The sequence below is a fragment of the Ranitomeya variabilis genome, chromosome 5 (assembly GCF_051348905.1).
Source record: "Ranitomeya variabilis isolate aRanVar5 chromosome 5, aRanVar5.hap1, whole genome shotgun sequence".
NCBI classification, from domain to species: Eukaryota; Metazoa; Chordata; class Amphibia; order Anura; family Dendrobatidae; genus Ranitomeya; species Ranitomeya variabilis.
Genome location: NC_135236.1, coordinates 470,785,994 through 470,812,388, shown reverse-complemented (window position 1 = coordinate 470,812,388; position 26,395 = coordinate 470,785,994). Strand labels below are relative to the sequence as shown.

Here is a 26,395-nt window from a genome sequence, read left to right as displayed (position 1 = left end):
ATTTTCACGGCTCTGCGTTATAAACTTCTGTGAAGCACTTGGGGGTTGAACGTGCTCACCACACATCTAGATAAGTTCCTTGGGGGGTCTAGTTTCCAAAATGGGGTCACTTGTGGGGGGTTTCTACTGTTTAGGCACACCAGGGGCTCTGCAAATGCAATGTGACGCCCGCAGACCATTCCATCAAAGTCTGCATTTCAAATGTCACTACTTCCCTTCCGAGCCCTGACGTGTGCCCAAACAGTGGTTTACCCCCACATATGGGGTATCAGCGTACTCACAACAAACTGGGCAACAAATATTGGGGCCCAATTTCTCCTGTTACCCTTGTGAAAATAAAAAAATTGCTTGCTAAAACATCTTTTTTGAGGAAAGAAAAATGATTTTTTATTTTCACGGCTCTGCATTGTAAACTTCTGTGAAGCACTTGGGGGTTGAACGTGCTCACCACACATCTAGATAAGTTCCTTGGGGGGGTCCAGTTTCCAAAATGGGGTCACTTGTGGGGGGTTTCTACTGTTTAGGCATATCAGGGGCTCTGCAAACGTAACATGATGCCCGCAGACCATTCCATCAAAGTCTGCATTCCAAAACGTCACTACTTCCCTTCCGAGCCCCGGCATGTGCCCAAACAGTGGTTTACCCCCACATATGGGGTATCAGCGTACTCAGGAGAAACTGGACAACAACTTTTGGGGTCCAATTTCTCCTGTTACCCTTGGGAAAATAAACAATTGTGGGCTAAAAAATCATTTTTGAGGAAAGAAAAATGATTTTTTATTTTCATGGCTCTGCGTTATAAACTTCTGTGAAGCACTTGGGGGTTCAAAGTGCTCACCACACATCTAGATTAGTTCCTTGGGAGGTCTAGTTTCCAAAATGGGGTCACTTGTGCGGGAGCTCCAATGTTTAGGCACACAGGGGCTCTCCAAACTCGACATGGTGTCCGCTAATGATTGGAGCTAATTTTCCATTCAAAAAGCCAAATGGCGTGCCTTCACTTCCGAGCCCTGCCGTGCGCCCAAACAGTGGTTTACCCCCACATATGGGGTATCATCGTACTCAGGACAAACTGGACAACAACATTTGGGGTCCAATTTCTCCTACTACCCTTGGGAAAATAAAAAATTCTGGGCTAAAAATCATTTTTGAGGAAAGAAAAATTATTTTTTATTTTCACGGCTCTGCGTTATAAACTTCTGTGAAGCACCTGGGGGTTATAAGTGCTCATTATGCATCTAGATAAGTTCCTTGGGGGGTCTAGTTTCCAAAATGGGGTCACTTGTAGGGGAGCTCCAATGTTTAGGCACACAGGGGCTCTCCAAACGCGACATGGTGTCCGCTAACGATTGGAGCTAATTTTCCATTCAAAAAGTCAAATGGCACGCCTCCCCTTCCGAGCCTTGCCGTGCACCCAAACAGTGGTTTACCCCCACATATGAGGTATTGGCGTACTCAGGAGAAATTGCCCAACAAATTTTAGGATCCATTTTATCCTGTTGCCCATGTGAAAATGAAAAAATTGAGGCTAAAAGAAATTTTGTGTGAAAAAAAAGTACTTTTTCATTTTTACGGATCAATTTGTGAAGCACCTGAGGGTTTAAAGTGCTCACTATGCTTCTAGATAAGTTCCTTGGGGGGTTTAGTTTCCAAAATGGGGTGACTTGTGGGGGAGCTCCAATGTTTAGGCACATGGGGGCTCTCCAAACGCGACATGGTGTCCGCTAAAGATTGGAGCCAATTTTTCATTCAAAAAGTCAAATGGCGCTCCTTCCCTTCCGAGCCCTGTCGTGCGCCCAAACAGTGGTTTACCCCCACATATGAGGTATCAGCATACTCAGGACAAATTGGACAACAACGTTCGTGGTCCAGTTTCTCCTTTTACCCTTGGGAAAATAAAAAAATTGTTGCTAAAAGATCATTTTTGTGACTAAAAAGTTAAATGTTCATTTTTTACTTCCATGTTGCTTCTGCTGCTGTGAAACACCTGAAGGGTTAATAAACTTCTTGAATGTGGTTTTGAGCACCTTGAGGGGTGCAGTTTTTAGAATGGTGTCACTTTTGGGTATTTTCAGCCATATAGAACCCTCAAACTGACTTCAAATGTGAGGTGGTCCCTAAAAAAAATGGTTTTGTAAATTTTGTTGTAAAAATGAGAAATCACTGGTCAAATTTTAACCCTTATAACTTCCTAGCAAAAAAAAAAAATGTTTCCAAAATTGTGCTGATGTAAAGTAGACATGTGGGAAATGTTATTTATTAACTATTTTGTGTCACATAACTCTCTGGTTTAACAGAATAAAAATTCAAAATGTGAAAATTGCGAAATTTTCTAAATTTTCGCCAAATTTCCGTTTTTTTCACAAATAAACTCAGAAATGATCGACCTAAATTTACCACTACCATGAAGCCCAATATGTCACGAAAAAACAATCTCAGAATCGCTAGGATCCGTTAAAGCGTTCCTGAGTTATTACCTCATAAAGGGACACTGGTCAGAATTGCAAAAAACGGCCAGGTCATTAAGGTCAAAATAGGCTGGGTCATGAAGGGGTTAACTGCCTGCTCGCTGCAGTACTTTACTGTACCCTCAACAGGGCTGACATAGTACACCTGTGCAGGAGCCGTGGCAGGAAGACAGGAAGAGGACATCATCATATGAAGATGGGAGGCGCTGGACCCGGACCGCGACTCCCATCGGACCAGACCACAGCGGGACCGCCCCTGGGTGAGTATAATATAACCTGTTTTTCTTATCTTTCGGTATACATCAGGGGCTTATCTACAGCATTACAGAATGCTGTAGATAAGCCCCTGATGCCGGTGGCCTTAGTTTATAGGCCAATTTTGGGGTGACACATTCCATTTAAACAACACAGGCTCAGACAACACTCACCGTGACTCACTTGTGACTGTGACTGTGTGACTGGAGAATACTGTAACTGCAGTAACTGTAATCCCGCGCTCAGCTTGGATTGAATGCTGGAAAGTCCCGCCCTCCTGTTGCTCAGCACTGGCTGCCTTTCCCAGCTGCCTGTCACAGTGACTCCTGCTCCCTCCACACACTGCTCTAGTTTATGAAAATTCTGACCGTGGGCCCCTCCAGCTCCCGGTCCCCTTACACCAGTGTGTCTTTGCGCTGTATCCCAGACAGCATCAGTGGGCCCCCTGTCTCGCCAGGGCCCCGGCACTTGCCTGGGTGCGCCAGGTGCTGACGCCGGCCCTGCAAGGGTGCTCCTAAAATTCCTCATTTACATATGTAATAACTGTGTTACAGATATGACTTTTGTAGTGACCAAGTCCCCTATAAGAATTTGTAAGTAGTTTAATTAAAATTTTGGGTGTGACAGATTCCCTTTAAAAGCATTTCCGCTTTTCCTGAGTTGGCTGTCCATTGGGATAGCCTCCATCATCAGCGGAATACTCTGCTCTCCCCATGGCTTTGGTGAGCATGTATGTAAATGGGTTATCTGGAGAGGTATCTGTCAACTGAGTGGTACAAAAGATGTGTGGGCTTTTACTTCTCGTAGTAACGTGTAGATTTACATTGTTGTGTCGCTAGCTATTAGCCTTATATTTCATCTTTCTGGAAACATATAACAGGATGGGATTGGTTGTAATAACCAGGTCTTTTTGGTATCCTGCCTCTACTTTGCGTCTTGATATTTACTGAATCGTTTTCAAATACGGCGTCACTGATGCCAAATTAATTTACAGTTTGGATACAGATGTATCCTGAAAGATGTGAAAAAGAGGTTATATTATACTCACCCGGGGGGGCGGTCCGGTCTGATGGGCATCCCAGTCCGGTCCGGCGTCTCCTATTTTCATACGTTCACGTCCTCTTCTTGTCTTCTTGCTGCGGCTCCGGCGCAGGCGTACTTTGTTTGCCCTGTTGAGGGCAGAGCAAAGTACTGCAGTGCGCAGGTGCTGGGCCTCTGACCTTTCCCGGCGCCTGCGCACTGCAGTACTTTGCTCTGCCCTCAACAGGGCAGACAAAGTACGCCTGCGCCGGAGCCGCAGCAAGAAGACAAGAAGAGGACGTCATCGAATGAAGGTAGGAGGCGTCGGACGGGACCACGACACCCATCGGACCGGACCGCCCCTGGGTGAGTATAATCTAACCTTTATTTCTCATCTTTCAGGTTACATCGGGGGCTTATCTACAGCATTACAGAATGCTGTAGATGAGCCCCTGATGCCGGTGGGCTTACCTCATATATGATTTTTGGGGTGACAGACTCCCCTTAACCTCAGAGTTGTGAATATACACTCACCGGCCACTTTATTAGGTACACCTGTCCAACTTCTTGTTAACACTTAATTTCTAATCAGCCAATCACATGGCGGCAACTCAGTGCATTTAGGCATGTAGACATGGTCAAGACAATCTCCTGCTGTTCAAACCGAGCATCAGTATGGGGAAGAAAGGTGATTTGAGTGCCTTTGAACGTGGCATGGTTGTTGGTGCCAGAAGGGCTGGTCTGAGTATTTCAGAAACTGCTGATCTACTGGGATTTTCACGCACAACCATCTCTAGGGTTTACAGAGAATGGTCCGAAAAAGAAAAAAAATCCAGTGAGCGGCAGTTCTGTGGGCGGAAATGCCTTGTTGATGCCAGAGGTCAGAGGAGAATGGGCAGACTGGTTCGAGCTGATAGAAAGGCAACAGTGACTCAAATCGCCACCTGTTACAACCAAGGTAGGCCTAAGAGCATCTCTGAACGCACAGTGCGTCGAACTTTGAGGCAGATGGGCTACAGCAGCAGAAGACCACACCGGGTACCACTCCTTTCAGCTAAGAACAGGAAACTGAGGCTACAATTTGTACAAGCTCATCGAAATTGGACAGTAGAAGATTGGAAAAACGTTGCTTGGTCTGATGAGTCTCGATTTCTGCTGCGACATTCGGATGGTAGGGTCAGAATTTGGCGTAAACAACATGAAAGCATGGATCCATCCTGCCTTGTATGGAGCATCTTTGGGATGTGCAGCCGACAAATCTGCGGCAACTGTGTGATGCCATCATGTCAATATGGACCAAAATCTCTGAGGAATGCTTCCAGCACCTTGTTGAATCTATGCCACGAAGAATTGAGGCAGTTCTGAAGGCAAAAGGGGGTCCAACCCGTTACTAGCATGGTGTACCTAATAAAGTGGCCGGTGAGTGTAGCACAAGCACAGCACAATAAGGAAATGTAACAACAAATATATTAAAATCAATAAAATGATGCTTCATTACTAACTGCCAATGATTAAATTCTACTCTGGTTTAATGGAAAGCTTTCTTCATAAAGTACCAGTATAAATATAATAGTCACTTCTCCAAGACTAAAATCCTCCCTGGAGGATAACCTTCAGTCTTCTGCTTGCACTTGTATAATCTTGATGTGTATCTCGGCACCTTGGAGCTTTAGCAAAGGACATGATATAATAATACAGTATGATTTAATACTTTAACCTTGGCTAGGTTATTGGTACAGGAAATGGGCAGTATGACCAATGCCAGCGTGATTTGGAAAAGTTACATTGTAAAAGCGGAGTTCTGCAGCTCTGTGATCTTTCACTGCTTTTTAAAGAAAATTACGGTATATGTTTGACTGGCAATGAAGCGGAGATGGATAGCTATTTATGAATACCTGATTATTGGGTTCCTGTTTTATCCCATTAAAATGCTGATACTGTTAAATAAATGAAAGGTTTGTGTAATAATGGATATGTAGTGTAGAACCAAAGTCCAATATCTGAATTTATATACCTTAATTTCCAGGCATTATTAATATGATCCACAGCTGTAGCTGGTTGTGCAAATGGAGGTACAAGTACATGTCAAGTACAGGTAAGTATATAGATGTAAATGCACACTTACCAACAACCAGCAATGAGAGTTAATGAACACGTACCAAAGTAGTAGCAGGACCTGGGGTGGGCTCTTCACTAAGGAAGTCCTTCTGCTACTTTGCAGTGTGTTCATTAAAGGGAATCTGTCACCCCATTTTAGGCCTATAAGCGAAGGCCACCGCCATCAGAGGCTTATCTACAGCATTCTGTAACGCAGACAAAGTACGCCTGCGCAGGAGCTGCGATAGCAAGCAAAGAGGACGTCATCGTATGAAGATGGGAGGCGCTGGACCCGAACCTCGACTCCCATCGGACCGGACCGCCCCTGGGTGAGTATAATCTAACTTGTTTTTCTTATCTTACAGGTTACAACTGGGGCTTTTCTACAGCATTACAGAATGCTGTAGATAAGCCCCTGATGGCGGTGGCCCTAACTTATAGGCCTAAAATGGTGTGACAGGTTCCCTTTAATTCTCATTGCTGGTTGTTTGTAAGTGCACATTTACATCTGTATACTTACCTGTACTTGTCATGCACTTATGCCTCCACTTGCATGGCCAGTTACAGCTGAGGATCATATTGATAGTGCCTGTAAATTAAGGTATATACATTAAATTATTGAACCATGGTTCTACACAATATATACATTATTGTTACTACCATGCAGCATGTTTCGTCTCCCCATTTTTACCCTTGGCATATATCAATTTTATGAACCCATTTGTTTCTTTTGCGCTACTCTCCTTTTGTTTGTGTGCCCCCATTTTTTTATACTTGCTTAATAACATCTCATTTTTTAACCACTTACGGACTTACTGACTTTTCGTATGTTCCTTGGTGTTTTTTGTTTATATGGAAAGAGAAGATGCTACCCTCACTTCCTGCCCTTGGAAGAAGTGCACTTTTCCAACATGACAATGATCCAAAACAAATGTATCTCTGAAGAACAAGCTGAAAGTGATTCAGTGGCCAAGTATGTCTCATGATGTGAACTTGACCGAAACATCTATGGGGAATTCTGAAGAGACAAGTTGATCATCACTCTCCATCCAACATTAAGGCTCTAAAAGAGATAATTCTTGAAAAATGAAAGAAAAAGATAAATGTTGCAATATATCACCAACTCTTTCATTCCATGCCTTAAACACTTGCTTCTGGTAGATTAGGATATTCACGGCTAGGCAGGTTGGGCATTTTGGCCATAACATGCACCTTAAACACCATTATGTGAATTCAGGTTGTTGATAAGCTCGTGATAAATGGTACCAGACTTTGGCACCTTTGCTGTTTAAAGGGACCCTGTCACCCCCCCAGGGCCTATTAAAGTAAAATAGCCACCTTCAGCAGCACTAAGGCTACATTCTGTGAAGGTGGCTCTTATGTTTATTATCCCTAGGAACGCTGAAATAATGACTTTTATAAATGTCCCGCCATACCTCTGAGTCAGGGAGATATGTTTTCTCCCCCTGACTCAACCGCCTCTCAGCCGTCCATCATCCAGCTCTGTCCTCCATGCTCTGCCTCTTCTTTTTCTCCTGACGTCACTGTCGCCTGCTCTCTGCAATCAGTTCTCAGGCTTGCGCCGTGCGCGCTGCCCGTGAACTTACATCAGGTGATGTAAGGATATCGCGCCTGCGTGTAGCGGAGGCTCCAGATACCACCCCGCAGTGTGTTATGATGTATTCACACTGCGGGGCCCAGAATCTGGCGCCTGCGCAGTGGAGCGGCTCACCGTGCTTCTCAATAGAAGTGCTGAAGTCTCGCAAGACTTCACAAATCTCGTGAGACATCAGCACTATCTTCAATGGAGCTTGGTGACCCGCTCCACTGCACAGGCGCCAAATTCTGAGCCCCGCATTGTGAATACATCATAACACACTGAGGGGCGGGATCTGGGGCCTCCGCTACACGCAGGTGCAGGCACCTGATCTAAGTTCACGGGCAGTGCGCACGGTGCATACCCGAGAACTGATTGCTGGCGCCGGTGACGTCAGGAGAAAGAGAAGAGGCAGTGCACAGAGGACAGTGGGGGATTATGGACGGCTGTGAGGCGGTTGAGTTAGGGGGAGAAAACATACCTCCCTGACTCAATAGAGGTGTAGCTGGAAATTTATAAATGTCATTATTTCACAGTTCCTAGGGATAATAAACATAAGAGCCACCCTCACAGAATGCAGCCTTGAACTGCTGAAGGTGGCTATTTTACTTTAATAGGCCCGGGGGGGGGGGGGTTGACAGGTTCCCTTTAAAATGACCATGGACTACTTAAAATAATCATGATCAATGTGAGTAATATCCATTCTTAGTTTATCTTTTTGTCCTAGTCACTTTTAGTTATGGTGACTTTTACTAAAGTACCAATATGGTTTGTTTTAAATGGGCACAATGGCAACTCAGTTAAAAAAAACGGGTGGTTGAAAAGTCTATTGTAGTGATTTTTTTTCCTACTCTTCCTGGACTTTCCAAGAGTCTGTTTAAATTAGAGTAGGACTGTCAATGGCACAGCTTGAAGTCTGTCTGGCAGGGGCAGCCGGAGACCTGTTAGACATGCAACCTTAGTGCCGGAAGGAAAAGTGATACTTGAGTGGTCTCATGTAACATGATATGTGTTAGCACTGTGGGTGCTTCAACATAATCTTTTTAAAAGATTCATATTAGTTTTAATGTATTTGAGCATTTGACACATAAATAAAATTATATTATAGCAAAACCCCACAAATTGTGACCTTATCGTATATTCGATAACCAGATGGGAACATATTGAGTGCTTGTTAGTTCCCTATACTACTTCAAGCTGTATAGAAAATTGAGTAACTAATCTCCAAATTGGATTATTGATATTATGTTAAAGCTCTTCTTCCCTATCATCTCTTTATTGGGAGAGGAGTACTGTAAAACATTCAGTACATTGTGAATCTTTAATGGTGTTTTCCAGTTTCAGAGAAACTCTTTCCCCGGTCTCTGCTCAAGTAGACCGCACGAGCCGTGGAGCTCACTTATTAGCTGCAGCACTGTCGATGTAACATCAGCGCTGCAGGCAAACACCGTGGCAGAGACTTTGTACTGGAGCAGGGAAGGTTATTAGAGCTCAGTGTTTTGTTTTTTGTTTTTTTTTTTACAAACAAGCCACGGGACGGGTGTTTTATTGAAACCAGAAAAACCCTTTTAAAGCAATTGTTGCAATTTGAAAATCCTTAAACCTTAAAATAGATGGCCATATGTAGCCGCCATGTAATGCTCAATGTCATTTGCTTACTCAAACAACAAAACGCTGGAGAAAGGAGGGAGAAGCTTTTGAACATGCATCAATTAATTTATCACCATTTATAATTGGTGGAGAAGGATTGAACTTGATGGACCTAGGTCTTTTTTCAACCTATGTAACGATATATAACTTTAAACTCTTATATATAACTCTTTAAAAAAGGTTGTGAAACACTGTAAAAACCTGCAACTAACATTGCCGCCTTTCATATGCCTACCACACAATTTGGTCTAGATACATCACAGTTGTCCATTTACCAAGCAATGATCAGAGCAGACAGTGCTCCACTGAGAGATGAGGGGCTTCATAAAATCTCATCTGTTATGCTCAGTGCACATATCATTTGTGGGATAAACCATAATTATTATTCCAGGAAATAATACGTGTGATGTAATATCACCTTGCCTGCTTGGTAAATGAACCATAAGACTCCTTCTTGTCTGCATTTCTTATTTTTAATTTAGAAGTTTCCTTGGGTTCAAAACTTGTAATTGATGGCAGATGCGGGAAACATAATTAGCAAAGCCAGTGCTATTTCTGTTGGCCATGAGTAGAGGCTAGACTGAATATTCATCAGTTTATTTAGGCACTCGGCTGAAGCTGTAATTATGGAGGAATACTAAGTAGCTTTAGCAATTGTTCAGAGTTGCCTCTTAGTAGTGGAGTTGTCCTGGCAAATAAGGAGTAATCTTAAAGGGTATGTTCCCACTGAGCCTTTCCGCTGTGGCTCTTCCTTTATATCTCGGCGCAATCCACAATCATGAAAAATTTCTGCGGCTATCATTGTGAAAATAGTATGGTTAAATCACTTATCGCAGATTTCAGAGGTTGAAATGTAAAAGCTGAAATAACATTCACACCATAGATTAACATTGTGTGGACTTTAAATCAGCAGCGTTGCTCAATTTATGCTGCAAGTACGTATTGCATCTGTAAAACGTAGTTTACATTTTTTGTATGCTCCTTGTGGGAACAAAACAAATGTTGCTCAGACTTCTGTAAAGATGTATCATAAAAAGATCAATTGTCACAGAATATTGTATCTTCCAATCCAGACTTAGTCCTAGAATTTGCAGTGCCATTCTATGGAGAAGGGTGTTCTACACAGGTTGCTGTCACCCAGTAGTAAAGGGGATAATACAAGAAGGACTAGGCACACTTTTTCTGCTAGTCATTGAGCAGCTACATGGTCTGCCACTATGGAGTGTGTGCCCTTGACCAGGGGCATAACTATGCTAGGCAAAAGAGTTGCAATCACACCCGGTTGTCTGCTCTCTGTTCTTATCTGACTGCAGAGCTGTGTGTGATTATACCTGACACAACTGCGGGTTCCTCTCAGCTTCAGCTTCCATCTCACAGGCTGACAGAGTTGCAATATTGCTGCAATACAGCGAAGCTGAGAGAGAAGCAAAAAATGTGTTTGCAAGAAGACAAATTTGATTTCTCCTGTTCTGTGTTGGTTACTTGTCTCACACTGGTAACTTTCCCTTCATGTAACATAATCTCTGGAGGCAGAGCTATCTTCCAAACAATATTCTCCTCAGAGCCTGGAAGAGATCATTTATATAAAGCGATAAAAGATGATTTATCAACAACAAGTCTAATATGAGACATACAGGTAATAGTTTATTCAGCAGTCTATAACCTGTATGGCCATATTAATAGTTTAAATAGGTCAAATGTGATGTCATTCCCTTTAAAGAGAGCATGTCAATTGCCATTTTTTTTAACCTGCTGTAAATACCACTGTTCTTCTGATTCTTGCATTGTTTATTTTTTGCTCCTCTTCCTCACTATCTCAGGAATGGAGAGGCGCAGGAACAAAAGAAAAATAAAACCATATTCGGGAGAACATTGTTATTTATACCTTGTAAAAAAATATAGTGACAAGTGACAGATTATTTTAAAAGAAGTTGAATTCATCATGAAATAACAATTCTGGCTTCTCTCTTATTTTTTTGTCTGGCTGTCGATCTTTCTTATTTCTATTGGAAATTTATAAATTGACAAATAAGCATTCCCCTTGTAAGATGGTCATGTCACAGCACAGTCTGGCACTAAAGGCTCTTATTGGGACCGTGTCAGTGTGCAAGAATACACCCCAAAGTGGGAAAAAACAGATGTCAGTGTACATAAGTTTACAGAAAGTATAACGGGAATGGTACAAGTCCGAGATCTAAGAAGAGTCTCAATCGTTTGCACATTATGGGCAATGCAAGTATTAACTAAACTAGGCAACGGAGGGCAGCTGAGAGATACCTTTTTAAAGTAGCACTAGTAGTATAAATGCGATTGAAATATAAATACAAAACAAAAATACTGGCACAATGTCTTCATAATATTAATGCTAATTGGATCTGAAGATGGTTCTTCTAAGTAACTTTAAAAAACCTATTAAGACATGATTCTAAACAGAAGATTTGATTGCTTGCCTCCAGCTGTGGACACCAAGGCTCCTTAGTGAGTCCATATGTGCCTAATCACTTTACCACATGATGCTGAAAAGACACCATTAGAACAGAGTGCTTGTGGACACTGAAGAAGGATGAGCATTGCCCAGAGTGGTTATGAAATGCCGACGTTGTCATCCGTCAGCTTCAATCGCTGACTGATCGCCCTGGCCGATTGTCTGCATACATGTGGTGACTTACTAATGTGATCTCTACTCATATGGTGGAAGCTACGTTTCAACAGAGCCTGTGAACTCTCACACCATTGACAGTGAAGATGAGTGAGCCTTCCGATGTTAAACATTCGATTATTACTGAAATGATTGGATAATAATGTTGTAGAAGGAAGTTCATTCCTCCAGCCTTTACAAATTAGTGAGCCACTGGGATGAAGTGGCCTGATGTTAACCCTATTGTCCAAAATTTCAGGGCCGTTTCTTCAACAGGGCGGGCAGGGCGGCCACACGGGGCGCCGTGGGGCCGGGGGGCGCAGGAGAGGCCTCGGGCCCCGGTGGTCCCCTGCCCGCTGCTGCTGCTGTTTAAGGGCTGTCAGGGGCGCGGATGCCGCGCTCAGTGCTGAGCGCGGGCGCGCCCTGCCCGAACTCAGCTGCAAATCTGACAGCTGAGCGGTCAGATCATCGCCTCGCGTCGCCGCGCCCCCCCCCCCGCACCGCACATAATGGTTGCGGCCACCTCGGCGCCGCCACTCACCCATACCTCCCAACCGTCCCGATTTCAGCGGGACAGTCCCGCTTTGGCACCGGGGTCCCGCTGTCCCGCTTCGGGCATTTAAAATCCCGAATTTGCGGCCGCCGGTGAAGCCCCGCCCACTTCCGGGACGTAGAGAGAGCCTGTTTTTTTTTTTTTTTATATAAAAGCTGCCTCCTGACCGCCCGCGCAACACCCCCCCCCCCCCCTCCCGCCCCCTGTGCGGCGCTGCCACGCTGAAGGAGAGAGCCTGCAGCAATCAAGAAGAAAGGTCAGCGATTCACTACCTCTGGCTGTGTGTGCACGGAGCTCCGGCTTCTGCTCTTAGCTGCTATCCCGGCAGAGAAGGAGAGACGGGGGAGGTGCCGGGATAGTGCAGAGCTGTGAGCAGGAGACTGAAGACTTCAGCAGAGAGCTGCACATGGACATCAGCCGCCCCTGCATCACAGAGGAGATTGTGTGTGTGTGATGTGTGTGATGGCTGCGTGTGTGTGTGTGTGATGGCTGGGTGTGTGTGTGTGATGGCTGTGTGTGTGTGATGGCTGCGTGTGTGTGTGTGTGATGGCTGCGTGTGTGTGATGGCTGCGTGTGTGTGTGTGATGGCTGTGTGTGTGTGATGGCTGCGTGTGTGTGTGTGTGATGGCTGCGTGTGTGTGTGTGTGATGGCTGCGTGTGTGTGTGTGATGGCTGCGTGTGTGTGTGATGGCTGCGTGTGTGTGTGTGATGGCTGCGTGTGTGTGTGTGATGGCTGCGTGTGTGTGTGATGGCTGCATGTGTGATGGCTGCGCGTGTGTGTGTGTGTGTGATGGCTGCGTGTGTGTGTGTGATGGCTGTGTGTGTGATGGCTGCGTGTGTGTGTGATGGCTGCGTGTGTGTGTGTGATGGCTGCGTGTGTGTGATGGCTGCGTGTGTGTGATGGCTGCGTGTGTGTGATGGCTGCGTGTGTGTGATGGCTGCGTGTGTGTGTGATGGCTGTGTGTGTGTGATGGCTGCGTGTGTGTGATGGCTGTGTGTGTGTGATGGCTGTGTGTGTGTGATGGCTGTGTGTGTGTGATGGCTGTGTGTGTGTGATGGCTGTGTGTGTGTGATGGCTGCGTGTGTGTGATGGCTGCGTGTGTGTGATGGCTGCGTGTGTGTGTGATGGCTGCGTGTGTGTGTGTGTGATGGCTGCGTGTGTGATGTCTGCGTGTGTGTGTGATGGCTGCATGTGTGTGTGATGGCTGCGTGTGTGTGTGTGTGTGATGGCTGCGTGTGTGTGTGTGATGGCTGCGTGTGTGTGTGTGTGATGGCTGCGTGTGTGTGTGTGTGATGGCTGCGTGTGTGTGTGATGGCTGCGTGTGTGATGCATTTGTGTCAAAGCTGCATGTGTTTGTGAGCTGCGTGCGTGTGAGCTGCGTGCCTGTGTGTGAGCTGCGTGCCTGTATGTCATTATACAGTATGGAGCATCATGTGTGGTCATTATACAATATGGAGCATCATGTGCGGTCATTATACAGTATGGAGCATCATGTGCGGTCATTATACAGTATGGAGCATTATGTGTGGCCATTATACAGTATGGAGCATCATGTGCGGTCATTATACAGTATGGAGCATCATGTGCGGTCATTATACAATATGGAGCATCATGTGCGGTCATTGTACAGTATGGAGCATCATGTGCGGTCATTATACAGTATGGAGCATCATGTGCGGTCATTATACAGTATGGAGCATCATGTGTGGCCATTATACAGTATGGAGCATCATGTGCGGTCATTATACAGTCTGGAGCATCATGTGCGGTCATTATACAGTCTGGAGCATCATGTGCGGTCATTATACAGTCTGGAGCATCATGTGCGGTCATTATACAGTCTGGAGCATCATGTGCGGTCATTATACAGTCTGGAGCATCATGTGCGGTCATTATACAGTCTGGAGCATCATGTGCGGTCATTATACAGTATGGAGCATCATTTGCGGTCATACAGTATGGAGCATCATGTGCGGTCATTATACAGTATGGAGCATCATGTGCGGTCATTATACAGTATGGAGCATCATGTGGGGTCATTATACAGTATGGAGCATCATGTGCGGTCATTATACAGTCTGGAGCATCATGTGCGGTCATTATACAGTATGGAGCATCATTTGCGGTCATACAGTATGGAGCATCATGTGTGTTCATTATACAGTATGGAGCATCATGTGCGGCCATTATACAGTATGGAGCATCATGTGGGGTCATTATACAGTATGGAGCATCATGTGCGGTCATTATACAGTATGGAGCATCATGTGCGGTCATACAGTATGGAGCATCATGTGTGTTCATTATACAGTATGGAGCATCATGTGTGGCCATTATACAGTATGGAGCGTCATGTGTGTTCATTATACAGTATGGAGCATCATGTGTGGCCATTATACAGTATGGGGCACTGTGTGGCCATATTTTTTTGTTTATAATTATTGTATATGAAACAGTGTGATCGGCAGTGCTAAATGGGTGTGGTTGGGATGTGGATATGGGTGTGACTAATTATGAATGGGTGTGGTCAGAGGCGTGGCCTAAAATTTGCCGCGGCGCGCAAAGCGCGCCGCAAACTTTGTCCCTCTTTCCCATCTTCAAAAGTTGGGAGGTATGACTCACCTCCGCTCCGCGCTGGATGAACAGCGAGAATGAACAGCCAGGATGAGGCAGCTCGGCCACTCCCACACTGATAGCAGGGGCGCCGCGCTCTCGGCTGAGCACGGGCGCTCCCTGAGACAGTGATCAAAGAGCTAAGCACACACACTATCACTGTCAGACTAGGCTGCCTGGCTGTTGCCAATTTCAATGCTGGACAGGACAGGCTGCAGTCTAGTCTGACAGTGGTAGCAGTATAGCAAAAATGCCCACCCCCTGCCTATGGATTAGTCCTTCCCTTCCCAGCAGCCCCATTTAGCAGTCTGAGCGCGCTCAGACTCAGAGGGCAGAGGGCACTGACACACTGAACAGGTGAGGGGGTCTGAGGGATGGGATGGGTTGGGCTAGCCTTTTTTTTTGGATGGGGACCCCCACACCTGCCCCCCCCCCAACCACCCTTGGGGCATGCTGATTTGGCATGCCCCACAGCATGAAACCCGGGAGGGGGCCCAGCTGACTTACCTCATCTTTGGCAGTCTGGTGGCATCCTCACCCAGGCGAGAAGTGTTGGAAAGAGTTATGGCAGTAACTGTATACCTGGCAACCAATAATTTAGCTTTTCGAGGATCGTCAAATACATTGTTTACACCAAATAATGGACATTTCCTTGGGCTTATAGAGCTTCTTGGAAAATTTGAACCAGTAATGAGAGATCATTTAAAACGAATTACTTCCCAGGAAATCCATACACATTACTGTGGAAATTTAATTCAAAATGAAATTATCTGCTTGATGGCCTCTCAGGTGAAGAAATGTATTCTAGAAAAAGCCAAAAGATCTAAGTATTTTTCAATAATGTTGGACTGCACACAAGATGCAGGTCACACTGAACAGTTGTCATACACCTTAAGATTTGTTGATATAGATGATGATCACGTAGCAATAAAGGAACATTTTATTGGCTATCGTCCTGCTACTGATACATCTGGGGAAAGTCTCGCCAATCTCCTTTTAGAAGAGATTAGTAAATGTGACCTGGAATTAGAAAATGAACTGGCAGAAAAGCTGAATTATTCGGAAGCTATTAATGCTTTTGCAGCGGCTAAATCTAGAAGAGTCAGTTTCTCATAAATCTGCAACCTACAATTTTTAGGATCTGTTTCCAAAATAATTAATAGATATTATTTACCTACAACTTTGTTCTCACCGTTAATAATTAGCATACTTGTCCCTTTTCCCCAAGTTCTATATAAGTTAAAGGCAAATTATAATTTATTAAAAAAAGGGAAGATACAAGCCTGCTCTCTATTTATTACTCAAGCCCACAAAAATAATGTTTATTATTTTCGGTGCCGGGGGGGGGGGGGGGGGGGGGGGAGAAATTTCCTACTCTCGCCCTGTGTCATTTTTGGGCTAGAAACTGCCCTGGTCCAAATAAATGACTTTCAAAATAAGAAATGGTTTTCCTTGATCACGCGAGGACAGCTGCCTGTGTGGTAGCCCCAGAAATAGAAAGTAATCACATCTAATGCCGTGTTTGTTTTCTTTCCTCATTCTTTCTTATGAGACGCCTAATAAGTGACATCGAGGATGTCAGACATCTGGTTTGCAATGTCTTCACAGGCCGAATTGTAGCTGCCATGGTCTAAATTCCATGGTAGCCATACCAGATAACTCCGTTACTGCTGCGATACTCTTTCTGAATACTTTACATAATTGGAAAACCTAAAGGCTTGCTTTGCGATGCACAGTTTGGTGATAATCTGAAAACCTAGTGGATTATAGGATTGTGTTGGAATGATGGAAATTTTATTTGCAAGAATCCAAATCTCCTCTTTTCTGCAAATGATTAGGAGCCGCATAGCCTGTAAACAAAAGCAGTTTAGTCGCATCTTCTTTTACAGTGCTTTTATGGCATTAAATTATTGTGCAGTCTTATTTTATATGAATGATTCATGATCCGTTTTACACCAGACCTTATAAATTGTCTATTATTTTTTCTTGCTTAAGTATAACAGGCATGTGTTACACTATTCTTGCCTATCCATTTATTATATAGTGTGTTTTAACCCCTTCCCGACATGTGACGGAATAGTACGTCACATGTCGGGACCCCCGCTTTCATGTGCGCTCCGGCGGTGAGCGCACATCAAAGTCGCGACATGTCAGCTGTTTTTTACAGCTGACATGTGCGCGCAATAGCGGCGGGTGAAATCGCGATCACCCGCCGCTATTAACTAGTTAAATGCCGCTGTCAAACGCAGACAGCGGCATTTAACTACCGCATCCGGCCGTGCGGCCGGATATGAGCGCATCGCCGACCCCTGTCACATGATCGGGGGTCGGCGATGCTCCTCCATTGTAACCATAGAGGTCCTTGAGACCTCTATGGTTACTGATTGCCGGTGGCTGTGAGCGCCCCCCTGTGGTCGGCGCTCACAGCACACCTGCATTTTAGCTACATAACAGCGATCTGATGATCGCTGTTATGTAGCAGAGCCGATCGGGCTGTGCCTGCTTCTAGCCTCCCATGGAGGCTATAGAAGCATGGCAAAAGTAAAAAAAAAAAAAGTTTTTAAAAATGTGAAAAAAATAAAAAAAATATAAAAGTTTAAATCACCCCCCTTTCGCCCCAATCAAAATAAATCAATAAAAAAAACCCCCAACCTACACATATTTGGTATCGCCGCGTTCAGAATCGCCCGATCTATCAATAAAAAAAAAGCATTAACCTGATCGCTAAACGGCGTAATGAGAAAAAAATCGAAACGCCAGATTTACGTTTTTTTGGTCGCCACGACATTGCATTAAAATGCAATAACGGGCGATCAAAAGAACGTATCTGCACCAAAATGCTATCATTAAAAATGCCAGCTCGGCACGCAAAAAATAAGCCCTCACCTGACCCCAGATCACGAAAAATGGAGACGCTACGAGTATCGGAAAATGGCGCAATTTTGTTTTGTTTTGTTTTTTGCAAAGTTTGGAATTTTTTTTCACCACTTAGGTGAAAAATAACCTAGTCATGTTAGGTGTCTATGAACTCGTACTGACCTGGAGAATCATAATGGCAGGTCAGTTTTAGCATTTAGTGAACCTAGCAAAATAGGCAAGCAAAAAACAAGTGTGGGATTGCACTTTTTTTGCAATTTCACTGCACTTGGAATTTTTTTCCCGTTTTCTAGTACACGACATGGTAAAACCAATGATGTCGTTCAAAAGTACAACTCGTCCCGCAAAAAATAAGCCCTCACATGGCCAAATTGACGGAAAAATAAAAAAAGTTATGGCTCTGGGAAGGAGGGAAGCGAAAAACGAAAACGGTAAAACGGAAAAAGCTCCGGGGGTGAAGGGGTTAAAGAGGACCTTCACTTGCTCAAAAAAAAGTAAAATACCTCTCGCCTGATTCTGCCGCTCTTTTCCTTTGCCTTACTATATTGCAGAGATATTCACATTTGTTGCTTTTTGAGCACAGTATGTGAAGTCTCTGCTTCCAGATTAACTAGTCATTTAAAGGGAACCTGTCACCCCCAAAATTGAAGGTGAGTTAAGCCCAGCAGCATCAGGGGCTTATCTACAGCAATCTGTAATGCTGTAGATAAGCCCCCGATGTTACCTGAAAGATGAGAAAAAGAGGTTAGATTATACTCATTGTACTCACCCAGGGACGGCCCCGGTCCGATTCTGGTCCGATGGGTGCCGCGGTCTGGTCCAGCGCCTCCCATCTTCTTACGATGACGTCCTCTTCTTGTATTGACGCTGCAGCTCTGGCACAGGCGTACTTTGTCCTGTTGAGGGCAGAGCAAAGTACTGCAGTGTGCAGGTGCTGGGCCTCTCTGACCTTTCCCGGCGCCTGCGCACTGCAGTACTTTACTCTGCCCTCAAAAGGGCAGACAAAGTACGCTTGCGCCGGAGCAGCAGCGTGTATACAAGAAGAAGACGTCATTGTAAGAAGATGGGAGGCCCTGGACCGGATCGCGATGCCCATCGGACCAGAACCGGACCGGGAACGCCCTAGGGTGAGTATAATCTAACCTCTTTTTCTCATCTTTCAGGATACATCGGGGGCTTATCTACAGCATTACAGAATGCTGTAGATAAACCCCTGATTCTGGTGGGCTTAGTTCACCTTCGATTTTGGAGGTGACAGGTTCCCTTTAAGAGTCTTCTCTAGGGTTGTACATCTTAATTAAATGGCCAGTTGGTCTGCAGCAGGAGTGGGCAATTATTTTTTCCATGAGGCCTTCACTGTTGTGTAGAGCCGAACCAATAGGGTTAAATTAATTCTGTTCAATATTAACATATTATTAATAATGATCATTTAACATTCACTGTGCCGCTTAATATTGAGCAGAAATAAGTATGCCGACACCCCCTATCCCCCATAGCTTTCTGATCTAAAGGCCCCGTCACACACAGCGACGCTGCAGCGATACAGACAACGATGCCGACCGCTGCAGCGTTACTGTTTTGTCGCTGTGTGGTCGCTGGAGAGCTGTCACACAGACAGCTCTCCAGCGACCAACGATGCCGAGGTCCCCGGGTAACCAGGGTAAACATCGGGTTACTAAGCGCAGGGCCGGGCTTAGTAACCCGATGTTTACCCTGGTTACCAGCGTAAAAGTAAAAAAAAACAAACACTACATACTAACCTTCCGCTGTCTGTCCCCCGGCGTTCGGCTTCTCTGCAGTGTGTAAGCACAGCGGCCGGAAAGCAGAGCGGAGACATCACCGCTGTGCTGTGTTTTCCGGCTGGCCGGCGCTCACAGTGCAGAGAAGCAGAACGCCGGGGGACAGACAGCGGAAGGCCCTGCGCTTAGTAAACTGATGTTTACCCTGGTTACCAGTGAAGACATCGCTGAATCCGTGTCACACACACCGATTCAGCGATGTCAGCGGGATCTCAACGACCAAAAAAAGGTCCAGGCCATTCCGACACGACCAGCGATCTCGCAGCAGGGGCCGGGTCGCTGGTACGTGTCACACATAGCGAGATCGCTACTGAGGTCGCTGTTGCGTCACAAAACTTGTGACTCAGCAGCGATCTCGCTAGCGATCTCGCTATGTGAGACGGGGCCTTAATACTGGAGTATGAGGATAAGAGAAGGCTGTTCACACTGCTGTTCACCATGTCTTTCTGAATGTTGAGCGGCTGCTGTGACCTGGAGTTATCTTGATCACTTGGGCTAAAGGTTATCACCGGGTCACAGTCATGGAGCTTATTACTGCACATACAGTACTCACCGGTACCTGTCATAATAATATTTTAGTACAGGTTTCTGCCAGTGTAACAATATGGCGGCCATTTAAATGTACTGTAGTCATTACCTTCGTAGACAAAATTGTGATTTGCTAATCTAGAAATTTTAAAGGACAATTCTCTTCCTTCCTTTGTGTCTACTCATTTTGGATTCAGGTTTATGCTGCCCCTTAGCAGCAGAGATTGAGATTTTCTGTCAGTAAGGAAGCCTATGTTCAGATTGATCCAAAAATGCAGATTATAGTTGAAATTTTTTACCAAATCACAACCATGCACTGCTAAAAATAAATCGGCATAAAATAGAATGGAAATTGCCCAGCTGCGTGGATTTTACATCTTCGGCATGTCGCTTTATCCTTTGGATCTTCACTGCAGATTTCACCACTTATTCTATGTTGTGTCTTAAAACTGCCTCAACTTGCATCTCGCGTGGACATACCCCCAGGATTTTAAACTGTTAACGGTTTTATTTAAGGAAAGCACTTTTTCAGCGTCCATAAGAAGTTGTGCATTTCCTTCTAGTTGCTCAAATTTAATTGGCAATCACATTTTGCAGAACGAACACACAGGCTTGATTACAGCTAGCTGAATCACAACCTCCCTATATATAGACTCTAACTGCCTCCCCATAATAAGAAAAATCCAATACAAATTGTAAAAAGAAAATGTGGAAAGGGTTAACAAGAAATTTGTAGATGTCTGGGATTCATCAAAACCACAGTGAAAGGTATGATCTCCAAATGGAGAATACTTGGAGCAGTGGTTAATCTTCCCAGGAGTGTTGGGTCTGCCAGAATTACTCCAAGGACACAGTAATAACTCATCGACGAAGAAAAACATCCTTGAAGAACATCCAAAGACTTGCAAAACCTATCTAACCTCAGCTCTATGACTTCCCAACTACGTAACAAGGCTTCCTTCACACTATGGTCAAAAGATCTGCTCTTCTGTAAATCTATTTTTCCTTTCCGATGTTTGAATTGATCCTAGTACAAATTATATGAAAAACTGTCCCAATATTTAGTTTTGGAACACTTCCTTTCTCCTTTGTAGTAGAATATGTTCCTCCTTTTGACATGTGTGAGTGTAGATCTGTAAAGCATGGCGTGAAGGCAGTATAAAAACACCAAAGATTGGATTAATAGGTGATGACCAAGACGCGATCCTATTCTTACCCAATTTTTCACCAATCTCCACTTGCAATTAAAGAAATGGACAGTAAAACATATTTTGAACTGGAAATGTCTTATTCTAACTACTTTAGTTTATGTAAAGCATGGTGGTGGTAGTGTTCTAGTCTGTTGATATGCTACATCAGGATTTGGACTTTTTATGGTTAAATGAGCCATGATCCTGCACTGTAGCAGAAATCTTTTTCTTGGCCGTGAGACTGCCAGACTACTGTGCTGAAACCAATTTGCTTCTTAAGAGTTATTCTCATCCCAGGCGCACGTGACATACATAGTAGAGATGCTATAAATCTCTGATTGATGTGGGTTCCAACAGTGAGATCCATACCTTTTGTTAAAAAAAAAATAAAGCCTTTAACTCGCGTTCCTACATGGGCTCTTAGCTGCACATCATTGCATCAAAATTGCAGAGTGAAAAATATAATTCTCTCTAATGATTAAATTAATGATACATGAATATTTTATTGTTCAGTATAGTTTGCGGATAATCCTGTTTGTGTTGGTCACTTGTGTGTATGTATCACAGTGTATTTGTTTTTTTTTGACTAACCACTGTTTTTTTCTTTTGTTTTAACTTTGCTTACAGGGCAAGAACTTGGTTCTTATACTTAGCATTGGACTTCTGGTTGCCTGTGGAGTCTTGTTGCTTGGTTCTCGTTTTTACTGGATGGGTAACACACCACCAAGTTTTTCTAATTCTGACAACCCAGCTGCGGACTGTGAAATTTTACTCACACGTACCATGACCTTCTTATACTTGCCAACTAAGAACCTCTGGCTGCTTTTTTGCCCTGACACACTCAGCTTTGATTGGTCGATGGATGCTGTGCCTCTGATTAAATCAGTCATTGACTGGAGGAATATACACACTGTGGCCTTTTACGTCTTGCTCTTCTTCCTTGCCTACACAAGTCTCAAGAGCTCCAGTACAAAAAAAGAATGCAATGGGAAAGTGTTCATGAATGGCAAGCAGAATACTAATGGCCATAGCTGTCAATCAGATTTAGAATACAAGAACTCTGAGCCGGGGACTACTATTGTCTCAAAACTTGAAAATGGTGTAAAAAACCATATTAACCATGGATTGCAACTTCCTTCTACAGAAAACATTGTTGTTTTAGCTTTATCTCTATTGATAATCCCCTTTGTGCCCGCTAGTAATCTATTTTTCTACGTTGGCTTTGTTATAGCCGAGCGCGTACTTTATATTCCCAGTATGGGGTTCTGTTTACTAATAACTGTTGGGGCCCGAGCTCTTTATATAAAGGCCCAAAAAAACTTTCTGAAAAGCCTAATTTTTTATGCTGCCGCTGCATTAGTTCTTTTTTATGGACTGAAAACTGTTGTTAGAAATGGGGATTGGAAGAATGAAGAGATGCTCTATAGATCAGGAATACAAGTCAATCCAGCAAAAGGTAACCCATGTTTTACTCCGCTGTCTAGTTGGTAATCGTTTGACAATGATACTTTTGTTTTAATTGTACGTTTTGCTACATTTGTTTGCATTATGTGTTTTAGTGAGGTTTCTTATATCCTAATCTACGAGGTAACCGATTAGATGTCCTTATACCCTCATTAAGTTCCTTTAAACAAACCATTCCAGGATGAGTGGCAAGTTTAGTGCTTGTTTTTTTAGTCTTTCACGCTGTTATGCACTTACAAGATGGTGCTGAAATAGAAGCTTTAAAACATGCATTTATAGCGTTATTATGTCCTGTACCTAGGATATCATATCCAAATTCTAGTAAGACTGTATTTATGCACTTCTTTATGTCTCCTAATTTACAGATGTTAAAACACCATCATGTAGTGATTTTACTTTTTATATCACAATCATGTATGATTATTTTGTGGGTATCATAGAATTGACACCCTTTTGCAACCCGTTTTTGTTGTGCAATTTTTATTTTTAATTGATTTTTGATTGTCGAATCATGCAGAGAAAATTCAAACATACAGTGGGGAAATAATTAAAGTATTTGATACAATGCAGACTTTGCAGTTTTCCAAACTACAAAGAATGGAGAGGTCTGTAATTTTTATCACAGGTGCACTTCCAACTGTGAGAGACAGAATCTAAAAACAAAATCCAGAAAATCACATTGTAAGATTTTGACATAATTAATTTGCATTTTATTGCATGAAATAAGTATTTGATACAATAGAAAAGTGAAACTTAATATTTGGTACAGAAATTTTTATTTGTTTTTTGTTCATCAGATCTTTAAGGTTTCGGGTCTGTTGCTGGGCAACATTGAGTTTAAGCTCCCTCCAAGATTTTTTATTGTGTTCAGGTCTGGAGACTGGCTAGGACCTTGAAATGCTTCTTAGGGAGCCACTCCTTAGTTGCCCTGGCTGTGTGTTTTGGGTCAATGTCATGCTGAAAGGCCCATCCAAGACCCACCTTCAGTGCTCTTACTGAGGGAAGGAGGTTGTTAGCCAAAATCTCACGATACATGCACCCATCCATCCTCCCTTCAATATGGTGCAGTCTTCCTGTCCCCTTTGCAGAAAATCACCCCAAAGTATGAAATTTCCCCCATTGTGCTTCACGGTTGGGACGGTGTTTTTGGGGTTGTACTCCTACTGCTTCCTTCAATCCTGGCGCGTGGAGTTGGTACCAAAAAGTTCTATTTTGGTCTCACCTGACCACATGATCTTCTTCCATGCCTCTTCTGGATCATCCAAATGGTCATTGGCGAAATTCAATTTGGCCTGGACATGTTCTGGCGTGAGCAGGGGACCGTGCAGGCCCTGCAGGATTTTAATCCGTGACGGTATAGTGTGTTACTAACGGTAGTGTTTAAGACTGTGGTCCCAGCTCTTTTCAGGTCATTGACCAGGTCTTCCAATGTAGTGCTGGGCTGATTCCTGACCTTTCTAGAATCATTCTTACCCCACGAGGCGATTCTTGCATGGAGCCCCAGATCGAGGAAAAATGACAGTCATCTTGTGTTTCTTTTATTTTGTAATAATTGTGCCAGCAGTTGTTGCCTTCTCTTCAAGCTGCTGGACAATTGTCCTGTAACCAATCCCAACTTGGGCAGGTCTACAATTTTGTCCTATTTGTACTTGGACAGCTGTTTTTATCTTGGCCACGGTGGAAGGTTGGAGTGTGATTAAGTTTGTAGACAGGTATTTTTTATACAGGTAACAAGTTCAAACAGGTGCAATTAATACAGGTAATGAGTGCAGAGTAGGAGGGCTTCTTCTTCAAGATAACTTACAGTTCTGAGAGAGACATAATTCTTGCTGGTTGGTAGGTGACCCAATACTTATTTTGTGCAATAAAATGCAATTTAATTATTTAAAATTCATACAATGTGATTTTCTGGTTTGTATTTTTTGATTCTGTGTCTCACAGTTGAAGTGTACCTTTGATAAAAATTACAGACCTCTCCATTCTTTGTAGGTGGGAAACCTTGCAAAATCGGCAGTGTATCAAATACTTATTTTCCCTGTTGTCCAAACAAATCACTATTTGGCCTTCTCTCACAAATGTATTTGTCATCCGTATCTCATTTGTTTTTCCGGATTGAAATGCGTTGCTATTGTAAACCAAAAGTGCTTTTCACATAGATTCTTCTTTCACATGTTTTTGAAAACACATCTTGTGCTAGCTATCCATAATCCATATTACTGATAAGATACGCTTGTTAAAGTCCATTGAGAGTACTTGAAATACAGATGCTTTAGTACCTTTATAAATTGTATGTTTTAATTCGTGTTCTTATTTTCCAGGCAAACAATGATTAATTTTTGTCCAATAGTAAAAGAAAATAAATAAGGGATGCAAAAAATGTATCAAACACTGATGCAATACTGACACGTCCATATTCGATATATGTCCATATTGTAGATGCGTAATAGTGCACTGGTATGAAAGAGGCCTTAGTGAAACACTGCAAAAAAAGGCCTGCTATAGATATTTATTGATTCCCTGCTGCTGTTTACACCAATATTTACTTATGTTTCCAATAAGTTGTAGATTGGCCTTGAATTGATTGTCTAAAGATTAGTGAATTTACAAAAATGTGAATATTGTTTGGTTTAGCAATTTTCTGCAGTTGTCTGGCTGTCCTTGCTAAGTTTAGTTATTATGACGATAGGTCATTATTCAAAAGTGAAGAAAAATATAGCTGCACTTCTTGTCACAGAAAAGTAATGGAGGTGAACCAACCTTGTCGTATGCGAAGGATCAGATGGCAAATAAAATGGTTGTCAATACAACCAAGAATTTACAAATGATAAGGAGACTTATCTCCATTTGAGAATTTTCCTTCCTCTACGCTATTTCAAGAAATATTTTTTTTTTATACAGCGTCCGGTAGACTTGTAGCACACTGCCCTTTGGTATGGATGCCGTTAAGAATTATTTATAAAATAGCTGATTGTTGGGTGTCCGTCCAGCAAACCTGAAAACAAGACACTGCATACAGTTTTGAATAGAGGAGAGGTTCGCGTGCTTGACAAGCACTCTATTCGTTGTCTATGAGAATTCTGCAGAAAATCAAGAACAGAGCTCAGCTATTTCTTCCAGTCTTATAGTTCTTGGGGTTCTAGAGGCTCCTTCTTGGGTCTCTGGGGGTCACAGCGCTTGGATCCCCAACAAACAGCAAGTTTTTTTTCATATCACATGGATAAGGGATTACTTTCTATTTTTTGATTGACCCTTTTAAGCTGTATGTGATGGTGTGTTGCGGGCAGTGGGGATGGTAAGCGCATAGGTGTATTTATATGTGAGTGGCTATGGGTGTGATTATACTGGGGGTGAATGTGAAGGAGAGGCCTATAGTGAGGTGGAAGGTATTCAGAAGTCGCATGCTGACTTGGAGAATCTTATTTATGTAATTTATTAGGACTGGCAATGTACAAAACTGATAGAGACATACCCCAAGCGACTTGTTGCTGTAATCGCAGCGAAAGGTGGCGCAACAAAGTATTAAGTTAAAGGAGCCGAATAATATTGCACGCCCCACTTTTCAGTTTTTGAATTTCCACAAAAAATTTAAATAAGCAGTAAATTTCGTTTAACTTCACAATTGTGTTCCACTTGTTGATTAAACAC

The 26,395-nt window shown here is 43.4% G+C and overlaps 1 protein-coding gene across 1 annotated transcript in view; it reads left to right on the top strand.

The window, feature by feature from the left end:
- The window catches only part of TMTC2 (transmembrane O-mannosyltransferase targeting cadherins 2), a 364,646-nt gene that overhangs the window by 147,854 nt on the left and 190,397 nt on the right, over positions 1–26,395 (top strand). The window contains exon 3 of the mRNA XM_077265461.1: positions 21,914–22,742. Coding sequence (XP_077121576.1) covers positions 21,914–22,742 — 829 coding nt within the window. The remainder of the gene's footprint in view (positions 1–21,913; positions 22,743–26,395) is intronic.